General features: G+C 30.8%; 1 protein-coding gene across 2 annotated transcripts in view; it reads right to left on the reverse strand.

Moving 5' to 3' along the window:
- Positions 1 to 18,034, reverse strand: part of ZCWPW2 (zinc finger CW-type and PWWP domain containing 2) — a 136,176-nt gene that overhangs the window by 77,150 nt on the left and 40,992 nt on the right. For both annotated transcript variants that reach the window (XM_051963469.1, XM_051963468.1), the window contains 2 exons: positions 17,245 to 17,584; positions 3,058 to 3,217 (listed from right to left, as the gene is read on the reverse strand). In XM_051963469.1, coding sequence (XP_051819429.1) covers positions 3,058 to 3,217; positions 17,245 to 17,579 — 495 coding nt within the window. In that variant the 5' untranslated portion in view covers positions 17,580 to 17,584. The remainder of the gene's footprint in view (positions 1 to 3,057; positions 3,218 to 17,244; positions 17,585 to 18,034) is intronic.

Genomic DNA, 18,034 nt, shown 5'->3' on the forward strand with positions numbered 1-18,034 from the left:
TATTTTCATGGCTGATTTAAACTTGTGAATTTCTCCCAGTTCAATTTCCTTTCCTTGCTGAAGCAATCATCATGGCAAGAATGTTAGGAGATAACAAAATTTTCAGATAAGCATACACTTTTAAAATCATCCCTTAGTTTGTGGCTTATTTGACTCCCATGTATTGCCTCATCTATAACTATAAATATCTTACTAACCTTTTTTTACAGCTGACATATTCAAGGACTTCTCTTGTCACAATCTTAATAAAATATTACATTCTGAAAAAATGAAGGCTCTATATCTTAAAGGACATGAGATATATATTTAATGCTATACAATAAACAGCTAAAATTGTATTCAGCTCATTTAATCTAGTTATAATTTTATAAAACATGATAATTGGTTGTAGCCCAATGGAAATATGCAGTTCAAATTTTAATAATGTGACCACTTCCCAGAATTCCTTTATAGCACTAATCAGGACCTAGCTATGCCCCCTCAGAACTAGAAGGGACCTTAGTAGTCTCCAATTCAAACAATGTAAAATGAGAATTTCTTTGGCAAGCCCATACTGAATGGTCATTCATCCTATTGAATACTTTGTGGGATAGGGAGAAAAAGGTAAAAAACTTTGTCTCTTGAGACAACCAAGTCTACTTTTGGACATTCTAATTAAGAGAAAGTTTCTTTTTACTACGAATCTAAATTTGAATCTTTGTGATTTCAATTCACTGTTCCTGTGAAACATTTATCACACAGATTATTCTGGCTTCCATCACTACTTGAAGTCCACTTGGTTATCTTTCACTTCTTCCCCAAACTTCTCCAATACCCTAAAGTAGATTTAGGAGTTCTTTGTAAATGACACCATCTCCCACTGATGTTCCTTCAGTTGTAGAGTATATGTCCCTTGCATTTCAGTTCCATTTAGCTACTAATAGTGGGAATAGCTTTTACAAAAGAATATTTATTTCAAAGATAAAATCATAAAAAAAAAAACTTATTCCTCTTACACATGGGACTTAATTCTCATCCACCTACCCCTAACCCTCACCCTCTTGCACTAACTCAGTCTCTGAATAACAGAAAAACTCTGTGTGTGTATGTGCTTCCCATAGAGCTGGTTGTTAAATATGTACCAGCAATACTCTTGAAAGGAGAGTAGAAAAAAACATTCTAACTCTTCTTGAGTTAGAGATAATAACCATATAATCATTAAAGACTGGTTTTATTCTTTACTTTAAAGTATGGTTAAAATGAAAACAAAAAGAGAGAGAAAGAGCAAGAAAGAAAGAAAGAAAGAAAGAAAGAAAGAAAGAAAGAAAGAAAGAAAGAAAGAAAGAAAGAAAGAAAGAAAGAAAGAAAGAAAGAAAAAAAGAAGAAAGAAAAAAGAAAGAAAAAAGAAAGAAAAAAGAAAGAAAGAAAGAAGAAGAAGAAAGAAAGAAAGAAAGAAAGAAAGAAAGAAAGAAAGAAAGAAAGAAAGAAAGAAAGAAAGAAAGAAAGAAAGAAAGAAAGAAAGAAAGAAAGAAAGAAATAGAAGGAAGGAAAGAAAAGGACAAAATCGCACATATATCAACCATCAACAAATATTTATTAAACAATATGTGTCAGATGGTGTAAAACTTAATCTTCACTTCTTAATCTTCACTAACCATCACCTTCTTAAGCCTATATAATCAACAAAACAATAAATCAAACTCTTGTTCTAAAGCATGTGTTCACACAAACATGCATACACACACATGTGCACGCGCAACTTTTCTGCCTGCTATTCCTTCATAATGAAAGAAGAGCATAAATTCTCAACATACCAAAGCCATGATATCCTATGTCAGTAAGATTACTAGTTGCTACATTGTTCTCCAGAAGAAAAAAAGCAATTAAATAATTAAATATATTACATTTAAAGGCCTTCAATTCTTTACACTGATTAACTGACTGAAGTAAAGAAAGATTTTATGTATGGCAATAATAGTTTTTGATTCATTTATATAAAAAATTAAAATCATAGGCCTTGAATGGATAATGACATAGGATGTGTGTGTGTGTGTGTGTGTGTGTGTGTGTGTGTGTGCTTTACTACAAAATGGAAAGCCTATAAGTGTTATGTTTAAGCATTCTCTGGAAGTAAGATATTCTACTTTATGGTGAAAGTAATACCCTAGCCTCTTCCTCCAAAGATAGTTTTTCCTCAAAAGATATCAAATCTATCCTTAAGCTTTGATTGGCTCAGGAAACTAACTTTATAGACTACTTACTGCCAGCTCCTAGTTACTTAAACACAAAAGAGATTCGAAATGTTCTAGCTCAGAGTAGTTCCATCAGGTGAATCAACTCCTGGTACCCTTAACATGTATCCTTGTGGGATTTCCATCCTTTGCCATGGCTAAGTAAATGTTTTTTTAATTATGAACTTCTAAAAAATGTATATTTTATTTCATTCTAATATTGGACCTAAACTACCAGGAGATTGACTCAGGCTTAGCCTAAAACATTGAGGAAAGTTTCAGTAAAAATAAAATTAATTTATATAATTGAATTAATGCTAATTCTTAAATCAAAAAGCTGTATTATTTGAGAATTTAATCTAATAATGCTAGTTTAACTATTATCTAATATAAAAGATTTCTTTGAAACCCTATAATAGAAATTACTTGAGAACTTAATATGATGAAATTTTCTACTTGAAATTGGAAAAATTTGTTGGATTACATAATTGTCTCCTTTAACTAACATTACAACTTAAATTTCATTCAGAGATTATAAAAAGGGCCAAATGCAAATCCAAAAACAATATCAAAAGATAATCATAGTCCTATGAAAATTCTATACTGATTTAATAATAATAATTCTATTGCTAATCAGAAAAAATAATACTAAAAGTTATTATATCTATATTACCTTAGAAACATAATATTTTGTATTTATAATTTCTAAAGTAATTCTAAAATAAATAGTTGTGTTTATGAGCCTTGGGAAAAGAGCCATTTTTTAAAAATGCACCACAAAAAATGCAGTAGAATCATCAATAAAGTAACAACAAAAATAAATAACAAACAATTTTATTCTACTTACCTTTAAAGTGATACTATAATGACCGACACTGTTTGCTTTTATCCATTTTCTTGAATGGGGATTACCCAGGAATTCTACATGATAATATTCAACATTTCCATCTAGGTCACAGGTCATATATTCCCCCATTAAAGGATCAAGGCAAAGTATACCTGGCCAACTTTCAGAGAAAAAAATATTTTAATTGTTTAGAAATTATTCTTTTTCATAATGTAAACATTATGTTGATTAATACATTTAACACATATTTATTCTCTCCTTTGATTTATAATTATTTTTTCACAAAGTTTAAAAATATCTTTGTCAATCTTTTAAAATAGAAATATTTGATATATTTAATAAAATGCATTGATTTAAATTAAATATAATTTTCCTAAAAATGAGAATCACCACAATCCTTAATAATAAAAATTAAAGAGTTTGAAGTACAATAAAACATTATTATGACATCATTATAAAAGGAAATTCAATATAAAGTAACATACATATGTCTTAGCCAAAAGCCATCACAGTGGATAGAATAATGGACTTGGAGTCAAGAAAACCCAAATTCTATTCTGCCTCAGACGCTTGAAAAAAGTTTTATGACTGCACAAGTAAACTCTCTCAACTTCTGTTTTGTTCATCTGTAAAATAGGCATTATAATATTACCTATTTCACAGAATTTTTATGAAGATCAAATTGAATAATAGAACTAACTCTGCAAACTTTAAAGTATTATATAAATGACAGTTATCATCATCATCATCAACTAAAATCTTCAACTCTGGAGGTATTAAAAGCAGGCTATTTGAAGTAGTGTAAGTGAATTCCTTGTTAAGGCATAAAAATAAATCTGATGAGATACTGAGACCACTTTAAGTTCTTTTATTTCAGAACTATGCTTCCAAACTGGTTATTGTCCTTTGTGATTACTATTTCAAAAAATACAAACTTCATTAAGTTTTAGGACTTTATTGTCCATCTATCTTGTAATTATACTTATAGTATGTAAAATATAATAATTAGTAAAAAGAAGTGGAAAGGTCTTGTTAAAATTTAAAACTTATCATCTAATAGGAGTATCAAGTTCTTTCATAAGGTTTATGTTATAGCCCTTGGAAAAATTGTCAACATATTATAATTCATTGTAGAAGAATAAATTTTCAATATCCTAAAGGGGAAAGGATCAGATTTAAAAATATTCAGTATGGTCAATCCAAATTCTGAATATTGTAAAATATTAATGATTGAAAAAATAATAGATAATTTACCAGATAGAGAAGCTTCTAAGAGAATTCAGGATATAGAACTGTTTGTATCAGAATAACTATAGATTGGTGATCATTGGACATCCTTTCAATTGTGTCCCTAAGAAATATGACTATAAAGGCAAAAAACTTAAACCCTGACATACTCATACTAGCACACTTTTTGGAAATATGACTATAAAAGTAATAGACTTAGATCTTAGATAAACTCATACTATCATCCTTCTTTTCTATCACTCCTGGAAAAATATAGGCTGCCCTACATGCCATAAAATAAATTTTCAAATATCCTTTAAAGTTGTTCAGACCTAGAAACAAGAGTGAATAATAATAAAGAAACTATCTTTCAAAGCAAAGATTCAAGAAATTTTAAACATTCTATTTTCCTTTCTAACTTGTCCATGGCTTTCTTTTTTTCTTTTATTCTACTTTTCTTCTTTTTTCTGTTTTGTTTCTGTTTTATGAATTCACAAGAAGGAAGTTTCTGCCATAAGTACTTCTGCTTGACAAATGTGAAATGCTGTCTGGTTTTGGAACTTACCTAATCCATGATAGCTGCATTTAAATGTCATATAAAAAAAAGAAATTAAACCTTTTCCTGATTTGACTTCAGACAGCAGAACTAGAAACAATGGGTGGAAGTTAAGGAACTCAGTTAGATTTGATACTAAAATTCCTCAAAAATCCATGCTGTTCCAGCAGAAGAGCTTGCTGAAGAGAAGGCAAGATCTGTCCCACTTCCAAGTAGAATTTTTCAGGCAGTGGCCGCTTGTTGAGGAGGCTATGGAGTGCATTGTTAGACAGATCCAGAATAGAGAGGATGAGTGCCAAGGACTCTCCCAAACAAGATCCTATGATTCTGAAGCTTTGAGAATTAGAAAAAGAACTCTGAATATGAAGTAAGAGAAAAAACTCCCACCTGTCAAATTAGCTGTAAGTTTTGTTAAGTTTATTATATTTGGAAGGCATGAAGACCATGGCTAATACTTCTTAAAAGAGTAGAGGTCCATAAGTATTTTAAGTATATTTGACTATTTTGCGGCTGTTAAGTCGCTTCAGTCCTATCTGACTCTGACCTAATTTGGAGTTTTCTTGGCAAAGATTTTGGAGTGATGTGCCATTTACTTTACTAAATCATTTTACAGATGAGGAAATTAAAGCAAAGAGGGTAAAATGATTTACCAGGCTCACATAATTAATAAGTGTCAAAAAAAACTAAATTTTGAATACAAAAACAAGTTTTAGAATAAGAAGTGAACTAGATTGTACTACAATATTTATTTTTAATAGTATTCTTTAGAGAACTCATGTGATAATATGATGATGATGATGATGATGATGATGATGATGATGATGATGATAGGGCATATGGTACTCTTAAAATACTACATGAAGTACTATTTACAAAGCATTTTACAAATATTATCTCATTTGAACTTTATCACAACTATAGGACATAGGTATTACCATTATCCATATTTTACAACTGAGAAAACAGAGGCTAATAAAGGCTAATGATTTGCACAGAGTTACAAAGATAATAAGTAAGGCCATACTACCCTCACAAAGATAACAGTTTGGGAGAGGTTGCTCAGAGTTTTTAGCGAGAACAGGTAATAATTGCGCTTTACATTCATTCTGAGCAACAAGATGGGACAGAGTTTGAGTTGAGCTATTTTTGGACATTCAATGAAAGCCAGAGTGATTTGGATTTTAAGGTAGAATCAAATAGCTCCATTTTTTTTAAAAAATGACTTTTAAAAGCTTGTCTTTCTAGAACTATATTTCAAGAAGTCTTAACTTAAAGATTTAAAAGATTAAATTTAAAGATCAGTGATCTCTAAGAAAAACCAAACAAATAAAAAACCTTGAATAGCATAATGTATGCTATTATATACATGTTTATATATATATATATATTAGACACATAGTGGTTAAGTTTAACAATTCTAATAGCAAACAAAATCTGCAATAAACGGAGAGAAAGAACTTCAAATAATACAAGACTATTCTGTACCCAAAGAAACTCTACAAGGGAATTGAATAATGTGTTCCAAAAAGTAAAAGATTATAAGTTGCAACCAAGGTGATATATCTTGTAAACCTGTGCCTAATTATCAATGAAAATATGGCATTAAATCAAAGAGGGTCATTTGAAGCAGTCCAAAGAAAAATAAATGTTAGCAGATTATTTGTTTCCCATATACCCAGACAACAGAAATATAAGGTAAACAGAGTAACCAAGAAAAGTACTAATAATAAAATAAATGACCATGGAAAAAAAGAGGAAAAAAAACCTAGAAAACTATCTGATTATGATTAAATGCAACTGTTAAAAAAAAATAAGAACAGAGGTATCTTTAAGAAATTTCTTCCTAAAAGTACACTAAGACACAAGGGGAAAAGCAGAAATTAAAAAGAAGAGATGGTGAAGAAACAGGCCTGAATCATTAACTAACTTTCATAATACCCAGCTGTAGGGGATAAAGTGAGGTGGAGAGAGAAAGCCTAGAAAAAGATAAGGAAAGAGGATTCCACTAATGAGTTACTATGGGTGAAGAAAGATGTTCTTTGAAGAAAGGTAGATATCTTGTGCTGGGGTGGTCTTGGGAATTTGAGGCTTGAAAAAGACTATTTGACCTATCTCAGGAGAAAGGGAATTGGAATTACTGGAGAACTAGCATTTAGGAGAACAGAAGGGCATTAATCCAGAAAACAGAATTTAAAAAAAATGGAGAGAAAAAAAAAAGTTAACTATGGGGAGGTTATCAATGGCAGTCTCATTATCAGAGATGTACTGGGAGAGGAGTAGAAAATTTTACCATGGGACAGTATCTTCTCTGTCACTTGAAGGAATTGGCTTTGTTCTGGGAATGAGGCACAATAGAAAAGTAGAAAGCAAAAGGCAAGCTCCACAGAGCAATGATAGAAACTGCATATGAGGGAGAACCTAGAATGGATAGCTTAGAAGTTATGATCCCATAAAAAATAGAGAGAAAATAGAAAATTAAAGTGGTCAGGAGCCAGGCAAAGAGGGTCTAGAGTACTCAGACAGAAAGAATAGATAATGAGAAGAGTGAAAGAAAAACCCTCTTTGAAAAGGGGTACAAAAATGAAATTTCAAAAAATTAATGAGAACTAGCTTAATGAAAGAACAGGGATGTACCTGACTGAAATGAAAAAATGGGGAAATGGGGGATCAAATAACCAGAAAAAGGCAGGAACTAAAAAGGAATTGATAAGCCAAATCCAAGAGGGAAAGGGGTTAATGGGAGAAGGAGGTTGAAGATGAGGGGGGACAAAGCCACCAGGAATAATAACTGATGGAATAGATAGCCCTGTGTTTTTAACAGAAGAGGAAAATTTATAACTTGAAAAATATTAGAGACAAATGGAAGAAAATTTAAACAAAATTCTCTCTCAGTTATAAGTCTAATAGAAATAGCAATGAAAGGAAAAATGTGGAACTGAGCAAATTGCTAGAAAGATTGGAGCTAAAAGACTTATGGTATCTTCTAAACAGGATGAGCGAAGAATGTAAGTATCTCTCAGTTACATATGGAACTTTTATAAAAATTGACAATGACAATGATAATTGATAAGGGGCTCAGAATTATTGCAAGAAAGTAAAAAGGAAGAAATAGTTAATATTTCCTTTAAAGACCATAAAACAATAAAAATAATTATTGATTCAGGACTACAAATAAAAGACATCAACCCAAATGAAGATTTAACAATGAAATCCTAAATAATGAGTAAATCAAAGAGGAGATCATAGAAACAACAGTTATGTGAAAGAAAGTTATAATGATATAGCATAATAAAGGTGGAAATATGAGAAGAATTGTATATGTTTAACACATATTGGATTACTTGTTTTTTAGGAGGTGGGGAAGGGAGGAAGAAAATTTTGGAACACAAGGTTTCACAAGGATGAATGCTGAAAACTGTTTGCATATATTTTGAAAATAAAAAGCTATTATTTTAAAAAATAGAACTGGAAAAAAGAAAATTATAATGATGAAATAACATAAGAAAATTTCTGGGATGCAGCTAAAACAATCCTCAGGGAGGGATATTCTATCTCTTTAAAAGTATATGAACAAAATAAAAAAAGACAAGAATGACCTGAATATGCATTTGAAAATTAGAAAGCTAACAAATAAACCTAAAATAACAGAGACAGACAGAGAGAGAGAGAGAGAGAGAGAGAGAGAGAGAGAGAGAGAGAGAGAGAGAAAAAGAAAGAGAGAGAGAGAGAGGAGATATTAAAATTAGAGAAAAATATAAATTAGAAATGATGAAAATGAATAAAATAAAAAGCTAGTTCTTTCAAAAGACTAATAAAATTGATAAGCCTCTAGCTATTACTATTAAAAAGGCAGAAAATCAAATCAATAAAATAGCAAATGAGCTAGGTGAAATCATAACAAAACCATAAGAAATGACAAGAATCATCAGAATATATTGTATGCCATTAACAAAACTGAAAACACAAAAGAAATAAAATATCTTTAAAAATAAAATATCCAGACTATTAAAAGAAAAGTCAAAAGTAGGTGCCTTTGTGTCTTTTTTCTTTCTTCTTTCTTTTTGACAGCCTTCAATCATTAAATGAATATAAAACCAATCCTATTTTAAAATACTTACATTAGACATTTCACAAAGTACATGGCTATATTCTGACATGTAATCATTCAAAGAATCTGTCACACTATGTAGGATAACAAAATTTCATTTTAATCTAGCTTTCTAAACAACTACTTGGTTACTGACCAAGGCAAGTATTTATGGGTATAAAACTTGTAAGATCCAGCCAAAGCAATTGGTAGAGGAAATTTTATATCTCTATATACTTACAGGAATAAAATAGAGAAAGAAGAGATCAATGAATTGGGCATGCCATTAAAAGCTAGAAAAATAACAAATTAAAAACCTCTAATAAAATACCAAATTAGAAATTCTAAAAATCAAAGGAGAAATTAATTGAAAGTAAGAAAACTATTGAACTAATAAATAAAACAGAGTTGATTTAATGAAAAAAATCAATAAAATAGATAAACCTTTGATTAATTTGATTAGAAAAAGTAAAGAAGAAAATCAAATTATCAATATCAAAAATGCAAATGGTAAACATCAATGAAGAGTAATAATTAAGAATTTTTTGTCCAACTGTATGCCAATAAATCTGACAATCTAAGTGAAATGGATGAATATTTATAAAAATATTGTTTGCATAGATTGTATTTAACATATACTTTAACATATTTAACATGTATTAATCTACCTGCCATCTGGGGGAGAGGGTGGGAGAAAGGAGGGGAAAAATTGGAAAAGGTTTTGCAAGGGTCAATACTGAAAAATTACCCATGCATATATCTTGTAAATAAGAAGCTATAATAAAAAAAAATTGTTTGCCCACATTAAAAGAAGAGGAAATAAAAAGAAGAGGTACTTAATCCCATTTTAGAAAAAGAAATTGAAGGCAGCTAGGTGGCACAGTGGATAGTACACCAGCCCTGAAGTCAGGAGGACCTGAGTTCAAATCTGACCTCAGACCACTTACCACTTTCTAGCTGTGTGACCCTGAGCAAGTCACTTAACCCCAATTGCCTTAGCAATAAATAAGTGAATAAATGAATAGATAGATAGGTAAGTAGATAGAAAGGTAAAAAAAGAAATTGAATAAGCTATTGATGTACTCCCTAAGAAAAAAATTTCCAGGGCCAGATGATTTTACAAGTGAATTCTACCAAACATTTAAAGAACAATTAATTCCAATACCAAATAAACTATTTAGAAAAATAGGTAAAGAAGGAGTCCTGCCAAATTCCTTTTATGATAAAGATATGGTGCTGAGACCTAAACCAGGAAGACTAAAACAGAAAAAGAAAAGTATAGACCAATTTCCCTAATGATTATTAATGCAAAAATTTTAAATAAGATATTAGCAAAGATATTGCAGCAACTTATCATCAGGATAATTCACCATGACCAAGTGGGATTTATACCAGGAATACAGGGTTGGTTCAGTATCAGAAAAACGATAATTGAATATATCAATAACAAAAATCATATGATTATCTCAATGAATCTAGAAAAACATTTGACAAAATACAACATCCATTCCTAATTTTAAAAAACAGTAGAAAGCATAGGAATAAGTGAGTTTTCCTTAAAATGATAAATGCCTCCATCTAAAATCATCAGCAGGTCTTATAAGTAATGGAGATAAGCTAAAAGCATTATTAATAAGACTGAGGTGAAACAAAGTTGTTCGTTATTGCCATTATTATTCAATATTTTATTGGAAGTGTTAGATTTAGCAACAAAAGAAAAGGAAATTTAAAGAATTAGAGTAGATATGGGAAAAATTATCACTCTTTGCAGATGATATAATAGTATTTTTAGAGAATCCTAGAGAATCAACAAAAAATTACTAGAAACAATTAACAACTTTAGCAAAGTTGCAAGATATAAAATAAACCCAAGTAAATCATTAGTATTTCTCTATGTTATCAATAAAGTCCAGCAGCAAGAGATAAAAAGAAAAATCCTATTTAAAATAATGGTAGACAATATAAAATATTTGGGAATCTACCGAGACAAAGCCAGGAAATATATGAACACAATTACAAAATACTTTTCACACAAATAAAATTAGATCTAAATAATCTAAATAAAAATATCTTTCTAAGATATCAATTGCTCATGGGTGGGCTGACCTAATATAATAAAAATGACAATTTTACCTAAATCAATCTGCTTATTCAGTGCCATACCAATCAAACTGCCAAAAAGTTATTTTATAGAGCTAAAAAATTAATAAAATTCATTTGAAAGAACAAAAGGCCAAGAATATTTAGAGAATTAATGAAAAAATGCAAAGGAAGGTGGCCTTGTTGTATCAGACTTTAAATTATATTAAATAGCAGGTGTTATCAAAATCATTTGGTACTGGATAAGAAATAGAGTAGTAGCTCAATGGAATAAATTAGGTACACAAGACACAATAGTCAGTGATTATAGTAATCTAGTGTTTGATAAACCCAAAAACTCCAGCTTCTGGGATAAGAACTCAAAACTTGACAAAAATTGCTGGGAAAATTGAAAAATGGTATGGCACTCTATATTAATAAAAGGTCAAAAAGGGTCCATGAATTAGACATAAAGGGTAATACTATAAGCAAATTAGGAGAGCAAGGGATAGGTTACCTGTCAGATCTGTTGAGAACAGAGGAATTTATATCTAAAGAAGAATTAATGAACATTACGAAATAAATAGAAAATGGGTAATGTTGATGATTACATTAAATTTCAAATGTTTTGCACAAACAAAACCAATGCAGCCAACATTAGAAAGGAAACAGAAATCTGGGAAACAATTTTTATAGCCAATGATTTTTATAAAGGCCTCATTTCTAAAAAAAAAAAAAAATAGAGCACTGAGTCAAATTTATAAGAATACAAAACATTTCCTAATTGGTAAATGGTCAAAGGATATGAACAGACAATTTTTAGATGAAGAAATTAAAGCCATTTCTAGTCATATGAATAAATGCTCTAAATAACTATTGAATGAAGAAATGAAAATTAAAACAACTCTGTGGTACCACTTCACACTTCTCAAGTTGGCTAAGATTACATGAAAAGATAATTATAAATATTGGAGGGAATTGGGAAAATTGAGACACTAATGCATTGTTGGTGGAGTTATGAAATGACCCAACCATACTGGAGAGGAATTTGGAACTCTGCTATAAAACCAGCAGTCTCATACTGGGACTGTATACCAAAGAGAGCTTAAAAGAGAGGAAAAGACATGTATAAAAATGTTTGTGTCAGTGCATTATGCAGTGGAACTGGAAATTAAGTAGATTTCTGTCAGTTGGGGAATGGCTGAATAAGTTATGGTTTATGAACCTAATGGAATATTACTGTTCAAAAAGAAAAGATAAGAAGGCTGATTTCAGAAAAGCCTAAAGACTTATATGACCTGATGCTGAGTGAAGCAGAACCAAGAGAAGACTATACATAATAACAAGATTATGTGATGATCAACTCTGATGGACTTGGTTCTTCTCAACAATGCAGTAATTCAAGGCAATCCCAATAGTTTTAGGATGTAAAATGCCATCTACATCTAGAGAGAGAATTATGGACACTGAATGTTGATTGAAGCACAGTATTTTCACTTTTTTATGCTGTTTGGTTTTTCCGTTCTTGTGTTTTTTTTCTCTTTTGGTCTGATTTTTCTCCTATAACATGACAAATATGGAAATATGTTTAAAAAATTGAACTTTTTAAACCTATATCAGACTGTTTGCTATCTTGAGAAAGAACGAGAAAAAAAGGGAGGGAGAAAATTTTGAAAAACAAAGTCTTTCAAAAATGGATATTGAAAAATATTTTTACATATATTTGGGAAAATAAAATATTATTGAGGAAAAAGAAGAAGAAATTTTTTTAAAGAAGGTATGGATATGCCTCACTTTAACTATAGATCTATTTAGCAAGGTACAAAAATGTATATTTTAAAAACTTGAAAGTTGAGAGTAATTCTTTATATTATGAAGTATTTCCCAGCATGTTCTTTAAAATATGTTTGAGTAGTACATGTAAAATATGAGTCAACTTATATATGACAAAGTAACATCACTTAACTGTTCAAAAATACATTATGTAAAATTATGTACACATGTGTTCATGCCTGCTATCACCTATAATAATAATAGTTCACATTTATTAAGGATTTTAGACAATTTATGAAAATTTTACTATAGTCATATGGAGAAAATTAGATTTCACTAGTATGTCTCCAAGACCAATATCCTTTACAATTGTCTATGAAATAAACATTGGTTTAGCTTTACTTTTTACTCAATAGCTTGATCCTTGTTCAAATAATACAAAACAAAAACATTTAAGTATAGTAAATTTCCTTTATTTTTGCTTGCAAGAGATAAATATTTTTGTTTTCTTTTAAGAAAAATGTTTATAATATTTTGCTTTATTCTTTTAAAAAAGATTAGTGAATCAATATTTTTGACATTTCATCTGAGGTCATCCATCTTCTGTTACTAGATTTGAATAAAGATGAAGGTCTTTTCCATGCTACACACTTTCTTTTCTTTTTTTTTTTTTTTTTTTTTGCTGAGGTAAATGGGATTAAGTGATTTGCCCAGGGTAACACAGCTAGGAAGTGTTAAGTGTCTAAGATCAAATTTGAACTCAGGTCCTCCTGGCTTCAGGGGTTGTTCTTCCTCCACTGCACCACCTAGCTGCCCCTCACGGTATACATTTTCAAGTGTGTATTTAGTAAATTAGAGAAAAAAAGCTTTTTCAATAGTAGAAGGTTATACTGAGGCTTCAGATGATACCCTATAGATGTCTATATTCATAGTGGCTTCACTTTGAAATGTTTAAACATACTGTTTCCAAGAGTCTGGACCTAGGGTAAAATTACCTATTTTAATTTTTTTTGCCCTCTCATTTAGAAGCATCCTGTATTTCTGGGGAAAAAAAATCATATTTTTTAAAGCTTTGACTGCTGTTTTTTGAACAGTTTGGAAAAAAGGGAAAACTTCTTCAGTCTTATTACATGTAAAGAAATATACATTTTTAGCATGCTGAGAAAGATTATATATAAATATAAATTATTATCACCAAATTTTGTCACTATAATAATTCTTTATTTTGGGTTTAGGAAGGAAGAAAATAAGCATTTTAAGTACCTAATATGTGACAAGCATATATTAGTGTTTTTCACATAATTGCTTTTCAAATTTCTCATGTGATCCCCATGATAATCCTAAAAGACAGGTGGTGTTGTTGTGAACATTTTACAGCTGAGGAAATTGAGGCAAACAAAGGATAATTAACTTTCCCAGGGTAACACAGCTAGTAAATATTTGAGGCCAGATTTGAACTCAAATTCTTCCTGTCTCTAGACCTAGAGCTCTATCCAATGTACCACCCAACTACTCAGAATAGATTAGAATAGATACTACTCAATTAAACCAACTCAAATTTTTAATTCTTAAAAAGAATTATTACATAACAATATTTTAGATAAAATGAGGTATTTTCATTTTTGTAGCATTCCTAACATTTTTAACTGAAGTTAAAAATACTTTAAAACCATCGTTAAAATATCACTTCTAATGACTGTTTTCATTTCTTTCCATTTTACTCACTTCACATCTCACTTCCATCACTCCTCTGGAACTATTCTCTATAAGGTCATGAACGATCTTAATTGCTAAATCTTCTAACATTTTCTCAGTCCTTTATAATTCTTGACTTCTGCAACTTTTGAGACTTCCTTTCCTCCTGAATATTCTCTCCTCCCTCAGTTTTCATGTGATAGTACTTTCTGGCCTTCTTTCTACTAGTTTACCCACTCTTACTTCTCCTTGTTGGATCTTCTTCCAAGTCCTGGACCCTAAATACGAATGTCCCCCAAATCTCTCTTCTAGACCCTGCTTATTCTCTTCTCCCTCTAGTGCTCCCCAGATTTAATATATCATTACTATGTGAATGATTACCAAATGTACAAATCCAGCTCTATAGTCTCTTTTGAATTCCATTCTTTATCTTTTACCTCAAAGCAAGTTTTCTACAAGAGGCAAGCAAACTGGCATATCCTAGGGAGTATTGGATCTTACTTTCTTTGTTAAGGAAATCACCATTCTCCAAGTTATCTAGGTTTAAAAGTTTGGAGTCATTCTTGGTATAAAATTCAAACTTTTGGGGGTAGTATTTAAAGCCCTTCACAATCTGATTCTACAATATTTTTTCAGGCAATTCCTTTATTCATCTTCCCTTGTCACACATTTCACATTTCAAATTGGCTTTCTGGTTCTTCCTGACCCTAGAACTCTTTCCTTCTTAAAAGCTTTTGCACAGGCAGTCCCTCGTGCCTGTTAGGCATTCCTTTTAGCACTTAGCTTAACTGTAGGCTCAACAAAAGTGCCAAATTATGGAAACTTCTCTTTATTCTACTAATTATTGGCCTTCTTTCCCTCCTCAAATTATCTTGTATTTTTGGATGTTGGACCCTCCAAATACAATCTAAGTTTCCTCAAGGCAAGAACTATTTTTCATTTGGTTTTGTGTTATTGTGTGTTTTTTAAATTCAGTTTTATTTTTAATTCCAAATTCTCTCCCTCTCTTTGTCCTATCCACCTAGGTTTTTTTTAAAGGCCATTACAAATTATGTCATTATACAACATAAATTTCCACTCTAGTCATGTCAAAGGAAGAGAAAAAGAAAGGGAAATAAAAGGAAAAAGAAAAGAAAAGAAGTCACTATGAATTCATCACTTCTCTATCTGGAAATGGACAACTTGTTTCATCAAAAGTGATTGGTCATTGTGTTGATCAAAGTTCTTAACTTTTTTCAGAGTTGATTGCATGTTACTAGATATGTGTAAAAGATTTGTTAAAGTGAATATGTTCTTAACTATATCACAAAATATTAGACTTTGAACACCTGATCTGTAATCTTTACTGGTCAGCCATAAAATGAAAGGAATATCACATGCACATTTTACCTGATTGCCTTTTATGGAATTTTTTTCTTACTTTTTGGTTATCAGCTATGATTTTCTAGCTAGGGAAAAACCTCTACCAAGATTCTGATAAGACACCGGTAAGTGACCTACACAGAGTCACACAGCCAACATGTGTCAGATCTGGAACTTAAACTCAACTCTTCTGAGATTGGCTCTAGCATTTATATATCAGTGCTTCCATATTTTATGTGAATACTGTGTATTTAACAGGAGGAAATGTAAAACCTTTTTTAATTTTCCAAAGAATACCAAGCAAATGAAGACCACAATCTCAAGCTATTGTAAATTCTGAGGGTTCTATAATGGAGATAATATTAGCATTTATTAGGTCCCATTGTGAATAAAGCATTAGGTTCTCCTCCACTGTCAAGATTCCCATATCACTCACCCACCCTATAATAGGAAACAAAAGAACAAAGCCCTAAAACCTAAACCTTTAGTCTATTGAAAAAAATTTCAAATAGATGAAGAGTGTCCACTGACTGGCTTGAAGTTCTACTTTGATAAAGTAGTTGGATTTCACAGCATGAAAAACTGGGTATCAATTGCTATTAACAGAGACAAAAGGGATGAGATGGAAAGAAGGAAAACTGCAAACTACTGAAACTTTTAAAACTTTCCACTATGGGGCATTTCTATATCTAAAATCAGATGTTTTAGTTAATTATCCATGTTCATAAGAGAAAATTAAGATATATCATATATCATGGGCAATGGGAAGGGGTATACAGGTATATTTGAAAGAAGTATTTAAAACAGCATTTGATATTCTAGCAGCAATTTACTTCAAAATACAATTGAGCTGTGAGTGCATACTGACACTCAAGTGACATAGATTCCAACTTATGAAAAATTGTTTACTTAATAAAGTGTCCAAGTTAAGTCGCATTCCTGGAACCACAACTATCAAAGGAAAAAAGGACTATAACAGAACAAGGCGTAATTGAAATGCAGAAAGGAAGAAAAGAAAGAAGGAAGAAAGGAAGGAAGGAAGGAAGGAAGGAAGGAAGGAAGGAAGGAAGGAAGGAAGGAAGGAAGGAAGGAAGGAAGGAAGGAAGGAGGAAGGAAGGAAGGAAGGAAGGAAGGAAGGAAGGAAGGAAAGAATTTTAAGCTATTAGATTTCTCAATGCCTATAAATCCTGAAGATGGTAAATCAATGAACACATAATTGACAAATTCTACTTAACATTTCAATATATTTTAAATAGCCATGAAATACTTTTGGCTAATATTTAGGCCCGTTGTCCAAATCATATCATTAATCATATTTATACAGTTTGGGGTTTGTTTGTTTGGGAGTGTTAATGATTAGGCTTTAAATTTTAGGTGCTATTTATGACTTCTCCAACTTTATTCTTACCTTGGCCAATTGTACAATTTCACCAAGACTAGACTTCCTATAGGAAGTTGTGAATAGACATATTTAAACCCATGTTTAAGAACATAAGATTCTTCAGGATAGTATTCTTCAGAAGCAGAACACGTGTTGTGGTTTTGGTCATTGTTCATAAAGCAAAACCATGACTCATCGATATCAACTTGGGAGGCATCTTCATTAGATAACACCCTCCATTTTAAACAAGTCTCACTCTCACATTGAAACCATATTTTGTCTACATATAAGTTGTCTTCATTTGTTTCAATTTTCTTTAATTTCTTGCAATAAAACTTTTTTTTTCTTCCCAGAAATGGCATTTATCCTAGGATTTAGAAAAGAAAAAATGGACATATAAGTGTAAGAGAATGTCATTAACAACAATTATAATTATTACCAAGAAGTTTTCTTTTATTTAATATTTATCATCCCCACTCCCCCCTTTCTCCAGCTTGTAAAGAACTCAGTAAAATTATGTCTATCAAAGATATAAAATGAAAACATATATACATACATAGTCTAACCCACTGACTTCCTCTTCTATCACTAAACCTCTAAATGTAAAAATAAGTTAACATAATGAAACCAAAAGAAGAGTACAATTGCCAAGAGTTCTTAACTTTTAACCTAATAAAGCACCTAATACATTTTTACTACTTTATGACTCAGCAAAGTCAAATGCAGGCAAAACTTTAGTGATATCTTGAAATTAGTGATATATGAGTAGCGAAAAATGCATAAAATAATAAAAATGGGGAGAAGAGAAGGAGCAATG

This window comes from Antechinus flavipes, chromosome 5 (genome assembly GCF_016432865.1).
Source record: "Antechinus flavipes isolate AdamAnt ecotype Samford, QLD, Australia chromosome 5, AdamAnt_v2, whole genome shotgun sequence".
NCBI classification, from domain to species: Eukaryota; Metazoa; Chordata; class Mammalia; order Dasyuromorphia; family Dasyuridae; genus Antechinus; species Antechinus flavipes.